Source organism: Toxorhynchites rutilus, chromosome 1 (genome assembly GCF_029784135.1).
Source record: "Toxorhynchites rutilus septentrionalis strain SRP chromosome 1, ASM2978413v1, whole genome shotgun sequence".
Taxonomy (NCBI): Eukaryota; Metazoa; Arthropoda; class Insecta; order Diptera; family Culicidae; genus Toxorhynchites; species Toxorhynchites rutilus.
The window spans coordinates 70,157,522-70,171,739 of NC_073744.1; the positions used below are offsets into that span (position 1 = coordinate 70,157,522).

Genomic DNA, 14,218 nt, shown 5'->3' on the forward strand with positions numbered 1-14,218 from the left:
TCAATCGTTTCAATGAACATTTGTTCACATAGCTAGACGTAATCACCAGGTTGCTCTATCTGTAGCGTTAGTATTTACATTTTCGATAATAGTCAATACGTCTCCGTCGGTAGTGTCCGTTGTTATCGGATAAAATCAAAAATATTTGGAAGAAATTTAGTTAAATGTCTGGAAAAGGTGCTCTGGATTTGTTGCGAGTCTTTGATAGTATTTTTTCCTGAATATTATGGTTATGGTAAGAACAGCAGGTTCGTGTTTTTTCAATTCATTGAATTTGTAAAGGCAATCTGCAATGTTGGTAATTTTAGCAACATGATTTACCGAAATCACGATCAATCGCATAAAGATGGTGGAGTGACTTACATCAACGGTATGAGTAAATGCTGAGTATGTGGAATAATTCGTTGTCGAATCCGAGGTGTTATATGCTAAGAACTGTATGGAAAGCTGTATGGAACGATTGTGTCCCATTCACCCGAAACACGTTTATCCGAAGCGCATTTACCCGAATGTAACGCATACCCGAATGACATTCACCCGAATGTAACAAATACCCGAATGCAACATATACCCGAATGGACATTAACCCGAATGCAACGTTTACCCGAATGCGACATTTACCCGAATGCGACATTTACCCGAATGGAATGTTTACCCGAAATAAGAATGAAAAATTCCGACAAATCAGTTTATGAGTTTTATCGAATCTGCTGTTAGGAAGTTACGAAGTAAACTAAGAAATTGTAATGAGGAATTCGAAAAAGATGTTGAAGACTCCGCTGTGTCATTTTTAGAAATTAGTGTAGGCACAATTGACATGCTGTCTTCTTTCCTTTCCGTATTGCTCTTTAAGACCAAGAGATCATTCAGAATTGAGCATGGGTTATGAAATATTCCGAAAATTAAACAGGTAACTTTAACATAACATTTTTTAATGAAAATGTGAAAAGAATAGATAAGAAAAAATGGTACCTACGTATTTGCCGCCGCAGCGCAATTTTTATGATGAGTTTATTATTTCGTGATGAAATTTATTTTGAGATCAATGTAATGGGGGCGAAGTCTCCATTTACCGAGGATAAGCAATCGAGGCGGCACCAAGCCGCCGAGGTGACGCAATCCGAGTAGGCCGCCGATCCGCCGTCGGAAGCGGCGGTCTCTCACAAGTAAACCTGTGTTACACCGATTGCCCGGTTTGTTTGAAACATAGGAGACGATCCTTTAGTCAGGTCATGTTATTTGCAAGTGGTTGAAAAATCTTGAATGAGAATTGTGTCTAAAAATAATCTGATATTATAATGATGAGTTTTGTGAATGTTTGAAGGTATTGATAACAAAAAACAAATTTTGGGCGGGACGAAGTTTGCTGGGTCAGCTAGTAAAAAATATTTTCAAAACCAAAATTTTTTGAATTTTCTCAAGAAGATTTTTTTTCAAATAAAAAAATATCAATAGTGATCCATACATCGCGAGAAAGGCACATCTACAGAAAATAATGTTTCTAACAACAACCTTTTCGAGTGAAGGCGATCTGGCTTAGTGGTAACATCCGTACCTCTCACGCTAAAGGTCGCGAGATCAATTCTCAATCCCGACATTCTTCCGAAATGGAAGTAACGTAACGAACCAGCCAAGAGTGTTGAAAATCACTATAATACAGAAAAAACAATCTTTCTATGTTTTATTTGAGAAATTAGTAATGTTGAACTCGTAACATTTTGTGTGTAAATTCTCGGGATTGACATACTAACAGTAGTAACTTTTTCTAGTGAGTTATGCAAGAATGCTATATATTTAAAAAGCCATAAGAGATAGAAAGATGTGTAGAATTATTTCTTATCAATTGATGTGACTAATGTAATGTGTGTCGATTTGTGACTAATTGAGAAATGGTCGGGTTATAAGCGTTCGGAATCTTTCATGTTCAGTGTTTAGAATTTGTTTCTACCCCCTATATATTCCTATTAGACGTAGTCCTACGTCAAAATATATATATATATATATATATATATATATATATATATATATATATATATATATATATATATATATATATATATATATATATATATATATATATTTATTTATATACAGGTATTATCGAACCACACATTTTCACACCAGATGGTACTCTATTGTGGCACATGTAAACGTTACGCTCTTATGATTCTTTCGATGCCACTGATCCAAATCTTCGAGTCTGCATCCTCGACGGGCACAGCTTACAAGAACCACCATTCAGGTGGACACCTACACACCTTGTGCGCCGTGTATCTCCTATATTTTTTTTGCCAGCCACATCCTGACCCGGGCAAATCCGTTCCCGACAAAACGAGCCGGTCACGAGATGATACTTAGCTTCGCCGTCATACCATCGTACCAAATTTTTCAACACCGTGTTTTTTTTCGTTTATCAATTTACAGGTGTTACGTATTATGGGAAACTTTTCCACCGATGTCCCGGCCGGACTGCAAGGATTCCACCCCCGGAGAAAGATGCAAATGACGCCCGCTAGCTTCGGTAGGTGGCGACGAGCGGCCGCATCCGGTAGTGGATTGGGGTCGAGTTGCTCCCCTCAAGTTTCGGACCCTTAAGCCGGGAAGCAGGATTAAAACGGAAGTATAAAACAATACAAGAAGCAACTTGGCAAACAAAAATTCAAAATTGCAAGTGATGGTATTATTGGAATAATTTATAATAATATAATCCGTTTTACTGTTGGCGTGTCCTTCGCCATGGTGTGGAAAAAAACGGAGCGAGAGATGATGGAAAAAGTTACCGGAGCGGCAGGATAGACGGACATTTATTTTCCGGCGAAAAAGGAAGAAAGGTGAAAGTTTAATCACCTGTTGTAAAACAAAGTAAAAGTATTAAAAGTGTGAAAAAGTGAACGCGTGGAGAATATCCGGGGTGTCTTCGCAGAGCGACTGTTTGAGCCTAGACCGAATGAAATCGTATCAGAAGTGAACGTAAAGAAGTTTCGAAGAAGCGTTGTAAAATAGAAGCTGCCGTCTAAAGTGGAGTAACGTTTGAAATTTTTGAATTGGTGTTGCAAAAAAAAAAGCGTGAGAGAGTGTGTGAGGAAAGTCGGTTATGTTAATCTGCTAAGCTTCTGGCCCCTGAACATCAAAGTTTTGCGATTGTTTGGGGCTGAACCTAATGTAACATCTGCAAGTTGCGAAAGGACCCTCGGTGGAAAAGTGTGGAAAAAGTTGTTAACGGATACCCAGTCAGGACCGACCAAGGGTTCCAGCGTGACGAGTTACAACGGAAAGGGGATTTTTTTCAGCGGAAGGCGGGATGGCGACTTTGGTTACGTTTCCCCTCCAGCTCGGCTGCCTCTTGCTAGCGGCTCTGGTACAACTTGCAACAAGTGTGAAAGATGGTAAGTAGCAGAGAATTTTCCGCAGTGCCTTCATATGGTGACAGGAAATGTTTTAATACGCATTAGGGGGTATTAGGGATGTAGGAAGCGCCACCGAACAAGTGTGATGATTCTCAGGCGAATGCATACTGACGTGTTTTTGTGGCTTCGATATTGAGCATTTTGAGTAGTTTCATTTCAAAATTCTATTCGCAATAAGTTGACTTCTATTCAGATGTTAAAGTTTTATGACGTCAATTTCGCCAAACGCTATGTCATTGCTTATATTTCGGGTTGTAAGTTAACAGAGAAGCGATGTATGTACGGAAAAGTGAATTCATTTGTGAGTGGAAAATTTACATTATTGAAATAATTGTACTGGTGGGGTGAAACGGACAGTTGCCAGGGAGTGAGATGGACTGTGACAAGTCTGTTTAATCTATTCCTATGAAATTCCCTGCATCTCTAAATGGAAATCAAATTGCCAAAGGTGGACTGTCTAGAAGATGACTGGATCCAAAAGCAGAATAGTTGAGGGTCTGTCCATTTATTCTGCTTTTTTGTAATAAAAAACGTTTACTTGGAACTCGCTTAGTTATACATCTAATGACAATAACAACTTAGATTAATATCGAGTGCTTCTACTGTGAAAACATTATTGTCATCTAGAACAAAGTTTACGTATACACACACACTTTTTAATTCAGGAATTAGGAACTCATAAATCCACGTTTCGGTAATGATCTGCTTGATGAATGTTGGGTTAGATTTGGCCTTGAAAATCATTTCGGCACCAGCTTTGCAGCGACACGTCTGAGACACAAATCATTCACCAAAATGTTTTGAACGGATCCAAAAGCAATGTCCAACTCTTCTGTCATCTCTCTAATGGTCAATTTGCGGTCTACGGACATCCATTCTTTGATTTTGTTGATGTTTTCGTCGCTTTTCAATGTCAATAGTCTACCACTTCTCTCATCACGGATTCTCACCTACTTCTGAAACGTTCGTGTCAATGATAAACGATTTTTTTTCCACAGAATCGATGCCGAAATATTTGCAATGTTGTCGCACCATTGAATCCGTTTTTAACGAAAAATTTAATACGAACTCGTTGTTGTAAATTCAATTCCATTTTGCAAATTGTACAAAATCGAGACACGCACAATAACAGATGAAACTTTTAGACTTTTAGAAATGTAAAACACACACACTACAAATTTTATAGAATGTCAATGACAGATGTGTCAACCTACAGATAAAAATCAAAATAAAAACGGGTGACTGAGAGCGCCACATGGTGGTGATTCCGAGAACTGTAGTATGATCAATGATCAATGTAGTATTCTATCCACCATGCCATCCAGCTGTCATAATTTTTTCTTTTTCTAACCCAACGTTGCCATTCACCCTCATACTTTCGAGTTGGGGACCAAATACCCGTGGTCTACTCGGAGTTAATAAAAGGAAGCTTGTTTAGGATATTGGTTCTTGGTGGTTTTTTTTCTTGAGAGTTAGTTTTGGTTTTTTATTGCGTCCTCTGGTTTTCACCTACTCACGAGACGAGTGACGACTTTCACTATCTGGAATTTCCATCGAGATACTGCTTGAATTGGGAACACTGGATGGGTGTTTAAAAACACTCTCCGAACTCATTGTAGTTTCACCATTTTCATTCTTCTCTAGCTGAGGAGATTGCCCATCTTTTGAGTTGCCAGTGGAAATTTCCTTTGTGAGCTCTTGGATTTGGTCACTGCTTGGAGTGACGAAAACAAGAGACTCGACGGGTTGGTCATAGGAGTGGGAAGTAGAAGGATTGTTCTTTTCTGGTGCAGTGATCAATTGACGAGTTTACGTTAGATGTACAACCAGATGGCGCAGCGAGTAAAATGAGGTTGTATTTTTTTTTGTATGAAATTCGTTCAAATTTTCTAGAAAAATCAGAATTTATCTTCAAATTTCCCGGTCTCATGTATTCTTTCCATGCTGAAAAGGTTAGAAAATCATCATTTTACAATGTGCTATGTGTATTACCAGGAATGGCTTGTTATAAGTATTGTAACTTTAATTTTGTTCAACTAAGTAAACGATGAATAGGGTGTTTTGCGCTAAAAATACTGCAAATCCTTCTCGTATCGGCCCCTACATAATCAATGATATCAGCCAATTTGATATGATATCGATTTCATCCCAATTATCCCTAGTATCGATAACCGGTATAACTATATATATATTAACTTAACTTAACTTAACTGCTTTTATATACGTATGCGATTATTGAAACAGTGTGAGACATTTATGCAAACAGTAGTTCTGATACTGAATTCTGATCTGAACCATCTTTGCCATCACACTAAAGGCTAAATTCTGTTGATTTTTATCCCACATTCCTATGCATACAACGCACTGTGCGTTGTCTTGTATGGGTGACTACTTTGTTTGATACTAAGTACCGTTATTTATTACTCATAGGAGAACCGTATTGATTCATGAACAGGTTCACTAGTAAAATGTAAGATTAGCATGGTTTCTTGCTGTAGTGGCTGAGAGCAGACAAACGACCAGAGATAAAATGTAAGAAACTGCATTCAAGTTTTGGAAACATGTCCGTCTTACCCCTACTTCCCCTACTAGTAGTCATATTGAACTAAGCTTTAAACTTTCTCAGATCATTCGTTTCTAGCTTCGATAGTGGCTAATTTGGAGAATATTCTAAACTCCCTTGAGAAAAGGCAATTTGTTGTTTTGTGGTTTCTCGTTTGAGCGTTCGTTCCATGTTTAAAAATCCATGGTCAATGATCTTCACAAATTATTAATGAGAACCAGGTAAAGATCACCCGCTACGATTATTTTTTCAATAAAGACTACATATCTTTTAAAAAATATTCATCTGAAGAATATAAAGACATACGTAACTGATTTTCTACGTAGTCGCGTCACGCTGGCATTCAATTCATTCAGAAAGAACGGAAACGTTATCGCAGTTCGCCAATTAAGAATCCCCAAAACAACCATCAAATTGGAAAAGTTTATCTAACTAATTCATTTCCATCACCAGTGGCTACATTTTGTACTAGATATCGAAACAACAGATAGCCCGATAACGAACCAGGGGACCCCGCTGGATGCCAGTAGTCAACCTAAAAGTTCTGCAGCCGACACAGCTCAATCCCAGGACTTATTTCCGCTGCTCCCACTGTCCGCACTTTATGAGAAGCTAATTGCAATTAAAATTGATGTTTAATAAACGGGTTCTTGGTGAGTGTTTGAGTTTGAGCAAACGGAACAGTCGAGCAATTATGGCTGTAGCGTTTTATGCACCTCCTCACGGAACTATTCCAACGCCAGCGAGGGGGTGGATATTACCATTGACATTATCATAGTTTGCCTTATAAAATGCAATGTTTGCTGAGGCGCATTTACTCGTGGAGCTGAGACTAATTACGACTGGAGGTGGCTGAATCGGGTGCACTATAAACTCTCCCAACGGGCTGCCGGGGTTTGACAATTGACTTTCGGAAATCGCTGCAACATTTTACCGCAGAAGTTTTTTGATGTACACCTTATTCCGATAATGAGGTCATTTTCATTAAGGAAAGCAAAGGTAGCGCGGAAGTTGTCCAAAAACTCCAATCACAATGCAAAGAGGAAAACTTTCTCATTCCTTCTCAAATAAACCCTTCCGTTGGTAAGTAGTTTCACCATTCGCTCTGGCAGAGGGTAGAAAAATGACTTTCAATAGTAGAGTGTCAGCTGCCAGAGTTGCTTCTACTAGTTTTGCTTGCGCTTTTCACGTGGAACGGTATGCGAGTGCTGCTTTCCACTTTTCCAATTCCAACCAGAAGAATTGCGCGTAGACATAAAAGAAATTAGTGGGCTACAAATACTTAGCACTGAATAAATTTACCCTTACCTCGCTTTCTCGTTCGTGTGCTCGCGTGCAGGGAGCGCCGCGGAGTGCGATTATACGATGACTCGCACCTTTTCCAGATCATTGAGTTCGAATGTTTAGCGGACGGCAGCTCAAATGAGTGTTTCCCACTGCGTGATCGGCGGTATCCTTATGCGAAAACACCATTCCCTCTCTGTTGATTACTCTGTTGATTGGAATGTGTACCCAGAGCAAGTTCTGGGTCCCAATGCGGATGCTGGTGGTTCAACAGAACCTCATCATTTGGTACGGGGAAATCAATTCGTGTTGTGCTGATCCGGCTTGGCAGATGTTTGCTCTCGGTACACACCCCTGCCATCGAGAACCTAATTGAATTTGGCTTACGTTACGAAACGTAACGAGAGATTTATATTGGGTAGGCGTTTTTTATGTATCGTGGAGCATATTAGGATGGAGTGAGTTTAATACCAGTTAACTGGATGCTATTAGTTTGTAAGGAGATGTGTTTCACCACATTCAGTTGTTTTCTTCCTATTATTATTTAAACTAATTTTTCATATACAGGTCGGACTCGATTATTCGGAATGTTAATTTGTTTCACTCCGGATAATCCGGTATGTCTCTCGATAAACGTAGAATAACTATGATTTGCACTAAATTAATGTATATTGCAGTGTTGTAGTAGCCATAAATTGTCTTGCGTCCTCTGGGGGGAGGGGAAATGTTTTAAGACCCAAGAAAAAAGATATTCATCGCCTTGTTTTTGAAAAACTTAAACTTTGACGTCTTTGCGATACTAGGAAATAAAGTCCGGTTGAGCTGAAATTTTGTTTAGTGTATTTTTTTTAGTGGGAATTAACATTTTTTAGGAAGTCTCCCGTTCGTAAATTTTAGATAACCATTTTCATTGGTACTCTAATGCACATCGTTACTCATGAATTAGTTTTTCAACTGAAATGAATAATTTATTCAATTTTTTCTGCGTTGGTAGCGTGACATTTGAAGATGCTAATTAGATTTTTGAGGATCTAAAAAATCACCTTAGTTTCCCCAAGCACATTCAAAGGATTATCAGTTATTTTGTATTCTTTCGAACAATTTCAACACTGCTACCCAAACTTTTCGTTTTCCTTTGTCCATGATTATTCGGGTTATTAATAGCACATCAACTCGTGGTTTCTTGCAGAGCAGATCAGTTGAATGGATGAATCGATCTTCATTTCGACCTTCATCGCTGATGATGGTTGTGTGGCCGTAGTTATTCTATAACAACACAAAAATGGTCAATTTTTTTGAGGGCTCTGACTTGAACTCACGATCGTTCTGATGACAAATCTATATATATATATATATATATATATATATATATATATATATATATATATATATATATATATATATATATATATATATATATATATATATATATATATATATATATATATATATATATATATATATATATATATATATAAATGAATTTCTGTCTGTCTGTCTGTTTGTCTGACTGATTCTTATGGACTCGGAAACTACTGAATCGATCGACATGAAAATGTTCCTATGACAGTTCGAGACCCCGGTAGTATATAATTTATATTTGGATGAATAAACCTGTGTCCTATAGGAGTTTTATGGTTCGGGCTTCCTCGGTGTCATCTCTTGTCAGAGTGGTTCTGATACTGTCTCCAACCTGAAATTTTCTTTTAGCATCTTTAAAAACTGAGCATTTTATAAGAAAGTGTTCTTCTGTAAACCTCTCATTGCTTTTTTTGAGGGGACGAATAATGATAATGACGCTGTTGACTAGATGCGTAAATGCTGTCTGAAAATCGGTACCTTGCAGGTGGTATTAGTTCTGATGCAACGAGGTGTCGTAGAACAAATTCCAATGGATATTTTGAAACTTTAGAACAGTACCTAAAGCGTTACATAGGGGTTTTTAAAAATTCAAAAAATTGCCAAAACGGGAGCCATTTTTGTTAAAAATATTTTTCTTGAAAAATCTCTAAATAGCGATTTTTCAAAAATCTGAAAAATGAAATATCGATAAACGGCTATGTAACGCCTTAGATAATTCATTTTTACATGCTGATAAAAAAAATTCAGCCAAATCGGTCGAGAAGATCCTGAGATATCGATACCACCAGTTGAAATAACATGGTTTCGAGAAAAACGCGTTTTAAAATTTGAACAGCAATACTATATCCCTTGAGGTGACTTCATACTTTTGGCTGTAACTTTCCAACGAAATCAAATATCGAAAAATCCTTTTAGGATAACTGAGGGCATAAGCTTCTAAAAAATGCAAAAAACAAAAAAATCATTTTTTTCGATTTTCCAGACCGGGGTCTCCCTTTAAAGCGGCATGCCCAATCAGGGCCCGAAATCTTCGACGGTGAAAAATGGAGACCAACTCTAATCCCAGTAGCTCCGCTTCGACTAGAGCTGCTTCGGCAGTCACCGCCAACAAAAAAATGACTTGACTAGAAAATGAATTGACTAGTGTTGACTAGCGAGGATGACTGGTGAACTAGTCCAGTCAGTGGTTATTTTAACTGACTCGATTAATGAATACAAATCTGCCTCTTCATTCAACTGACTTCAATCCACATTTCAATTTCCCCCTGATACTAATTCATACCCGCGTACACAATCTTATTTTCACGTCCATATAAAGAGGAACGAAAACTTGATTCCTGATGCAAAAAAAGTAGTTACCCCATCAATGTACGGTTTATCTTCTACCCATCGTGAACTCAAATCAACGAACGTAGACATTTATCAAGTATGCTATAAAGGTTATTATTAGAAAGTATTAGGCGTGCAAAATAGCGCACACACAGCACGCTATTTTATACGTGTGAGTAATTTTCGTGTAAGATATACAAAAATCTAGCTCATTTGTAGCGTTTGTCAAACCACGGTGAACTCAAACATCGATGCATGCATAAAGATACATGGGAAAGAGAGAGAGGAACGAATTCGTTTTGGGGGAAGTCACTTCAAAATGCAATGAGGACAATTTGACTGGGAAGAATGAATTGATATAGTCGAGTCGGTAGAGGGAGATAGCGACTAAACGCCCGACTGACTATTCAGTCGTTTTGGCGGAGAAACTGCGTGAAGAAGCCAAAAGCCATTACTAACTGACTACGGGTATAGTCAGTCGGTTAGTCAGCCGACTATCCTCAGTTGACTGTGACTATGCTGAGCCCTGTGCCCAATACATAATCGTGTTAGACATACTTGCATGGGACGTTGAATACTATCCATCCATGCCTAAGTGGTATTTTTATCTTTCTCAGGAAAAAGTCACGGGAGTTGTTCCAATTGATATGCTAACATGATCAACCTATCTGATAACGTCATTGAATATCAACAGTCCAACTGAGAAAATTCAAACAATAGTAATATTCTTACGCCGAAAAAGGCGACATGTGTTTCGATAAGATAAGAATACTCTTACGTCTGAATGGCTACTGTGTAATAGAGAAAAATGTGTATCGATAAGATAGGAATACTCTTACGTCTAAATGGCTACTGTGTAATAGAGAAAAATGTGTATCGATAAGATATGAATACTCTTACGCCTAAATGGTTACTGTGTAATATACAACAAATTATCGGGAGATGAAATGTACACGATTAAATTCGGCTCTGTTACAGTTGAATTGCTAAATGAGCCTCATAAAAAAAACAAATAGGACAAAAAAATGTCGTTGGACGAAATGATATATGTCCATAGTTCGGCATTTCTTCCCTCCTTGGAAAGACGATCAGCTTGTTCATTTCCTTGGATACCACAGTGATGTCCTTTCCCTTGATTCCAGCTTCAATGCTCTGTATCCAGGGTGTGGTATTCTAGATTTAGAGTGTAATTTGTATGACAACACGAGTGTGTTGATTATTACATTTAGAGAGAAATGAATGTCGGGTTTTGAACAGTTGATAATGTTGTGTATTGTTGATTGTGCGAATATCACACGGGGGTACTTATTTTCGTCATTCTGGAATACAAGCAAAGAGAAGATCACCGTCTTTCTGTTATGGTTACAAAGTGACATCGCAACAAGGAGAGCAGCTACTTCGGCTGCTGAGAAACTCGAACAAATGGACGGCAATTGGAATTCTAGCTACGCATTGACCGCAAATATACCAGAACCTACTTTGTCACCATCAAAAGATCCAGTTGTGAATATTTTGCGATGAAAGGGGAACTCTTTATGCAGGTAGTGTTTGAATACGGCTGTGACTATGCCGTAGGCTTCTCCAGCTCTCACAGCATTTTTAATAGTCCAGTCAATTTTTGGCCCTTGATCATGCCATGATCGATTGCCAGCTCTGCTTAGGGGAGCAGACTACGGAAGAGTGACTTTCAAATGTCTTGAAGCCATTTGTTAGCTCTTATAGTAGTATATGTAAGGTGTTGATATTTCTCGGATATTCGGATGGCTCGAGTGGTTAAGGTTTGGGTGAGGAACATATAAAAAAAAACTTAACCCGCCTCAGCGAGCATGGCTTTTATTGGGATGGTCTTACAGAGTCCTGACGCGTATCTGAGAACGCTATGATAGCAAGAGATTGGTTTCACGTGCGCTTAAAAGACTGCGACCTCTTACTACTATCGTTAACCGAATGCGGTTTTTAATATCTGCTTTTGTCTTTCTGAAATGGTTTGTGAATGAAGGTTTACCACCCGTTTACATACCTAGGATTAGGATTAGAGTTGATATGACTCGTTTAACGGGTGCAACATTATGTATGCATGGTTTAAGTTTTTTCTTGCAACAGTGAAGTATATTAGAGTATATTGGTTTGTCCAGTTGCTGTTAGCAGAAATTCCTTTTTGAACTTTTCTGCATGCAAGTAAATCATCTGCATATGCCAGTATTTTTATATTTTGAGGGATAACGTCAAAAACTGATTGCATTTCCATTAGGAAAAGTGTTGCCGAGAGAACAGAACCCTGTGGTACTCCGTTTTCTCCGTTTTTTTTTCAGATAGTGTTGGGATACTAAACCGCGACTCGCTGTGGTTCCGGTTTCTGGCGGGGTTTCTTCGATGTCCTCCTACCGTCGATCCAGCAGTCCAACACCTCAGGGAAATACAAGGGTAATTCACTCAATACTTAAACACGAGACTAGCGATTAAATGCAACGTTTATTCTCAACTGCTTATAACGAACTGTACAAATTTTATTGCACTTACATCTAACTACAATTTACAGTAACAATACTTTTGAATAAATGAATTTGAATTTCCATGCCCCTTTTTAAAGTTATTCTCTGCTCCACTGACAATTGGATAATATTTGTATAATATACATGGTACAGCAATATAAGATTAATACGAGCGAGCGAAACAAAAGACAAATAAGTTTTCCGCATACATTGTCACATGCACGACCCAGACCGAGATATATATTGCTCTTCTTCATGCGCTCCTTTTTTAGTCTTAGAAAACACTTTCCAACTTCATTGTGGGCCTGATTCTCGAATTCACTACGAATACACTTCACAGTGGAAAAGGAATGAAACGTATTCGCGATGACAACGGTACAGTGTCGACATCTGGATACGAGATTAGTTTCCCACTAAATTTATCATTATAATATCAAATTATCTTCAGATGAATCTTTTGTATGAGATTATTATATCACATGAAGAAAACAAAGTTTTCCACTCACATTAAATACCAGTTTGATACGAAGAAGTTAATTTTCATTAATGATTTTTTATTTGAAAAGTGTTCATTCTGCCTGAGAACTCATTATTATCTTCGACACTTCACTAACTCGTAAAACGTAGTTCAATGGCGTGCCGTTTATTTCGTTTCCACCGTGAAGTGTATTCGAGAATCAGGCCCTGTATAATGGGATGAGGTGGTCGTGTAAAACAGCCTTGCGTTCTAGCCGGCCTTGGTTCGATCCCCGTTGTCGTCGTTTGGACTTTTTTTTGGGTGCAATCCCAAAAAAGATGGAAAAAGAAAAAAATGTAAGAGATGTCTGCTTCCATACATACAAACATTTTAAAGCGTTGGGGACAGATGACATTATTTGCCTATTTGACGTTTCAAATTGCACTTATTTTCGCGTTACAAAAATATTGATTATATTGTTGTGACTACACGAAATAACTGCACGCTTTTACACTACTGCAAGCGCCATATTAGCCTTGAGTTCCACACGGTGACCTTCACAGTCCGGGGACATGACTTCCGGAGAATAAATTCGATTCAATGACTCCAATTTATCGTAACTTGATGAGACTGCTTTCCTTTCGCTGACTGCTACGGACTCGTTAGTTCCCTATGACTCATTATCCACATTCAGGAGACTTAGACGGAGAACTTCCACTGCTTCGGACATTTCGGCTACACGATTGGTTTTCTCTGAGCAACGATGTGTTGCTTGACAGGTTGTTGAGACATGGCCTCCCATTCCACAGGAACAGCACGTTCAACTTCATGCTGGATACGTAGGCTGGGTCATGTTGGCGACTGCACCGACTTCAGAGATGTACGACTAGACGATTTACTTTGGTCCTCCTCCCCTTTCTATTCGAAATGCTGCTAGTTTCGGAGACGACTGACTTGAGATTTCCTTATTTTGACATAATGCTGCTTCCCAACTTTTAGCAATCGAGGTGTCTCTCGAATGTAAAATCAGCTTCGGTGAGTAAATTTTTCCGCAAGCAATTCTCGCAATTCCGCAATTCTTCAATATTCTCTCTTAACACGAATTGTTCTATCTGACCAAACATGTTGTGACTACACGAAATAACTGCACGCTTTTCCACATACTGATAATAATTTTATTTCAATTTATAAAAATGGGCAAGTAACAAAATAGGTTACTTCTATTCACTGAGATGGTGTGTCGATGAAAGAGGGCAAATCTGGTATCCCAGTCTACTTTGTTGTGCCAACTTGGTTCCAAAAAATGGTGTCGACAACGGTACCG

At 38.4% G+C, this 14,218-nt stretch overlaps 1 protein-coding gene across 1 annotated transcript in view; it reads left to right on the forward strand.

The window, feature by feature from the left end:
* The window catches only part of LOC129773940 (hemicentin-1), a 569,029-nt gene that overhangs the window by 74,086 nt on the left and 480,725 nt on the right, over positions 1–14,218 (forward strand). The window contains exon 2 of the mRNA XM_055777641.1: positions 2,425–3,386. Coding sequence (XP_055633616.1) covers positions 3,302–3,386 — 85 coding nt within the window. The 5' untranslated portion in view covers positions 2,425–3,301. The remainder of the gene's footprint in view (positions 1–2,424; positions 3,387–14,218) is intronic.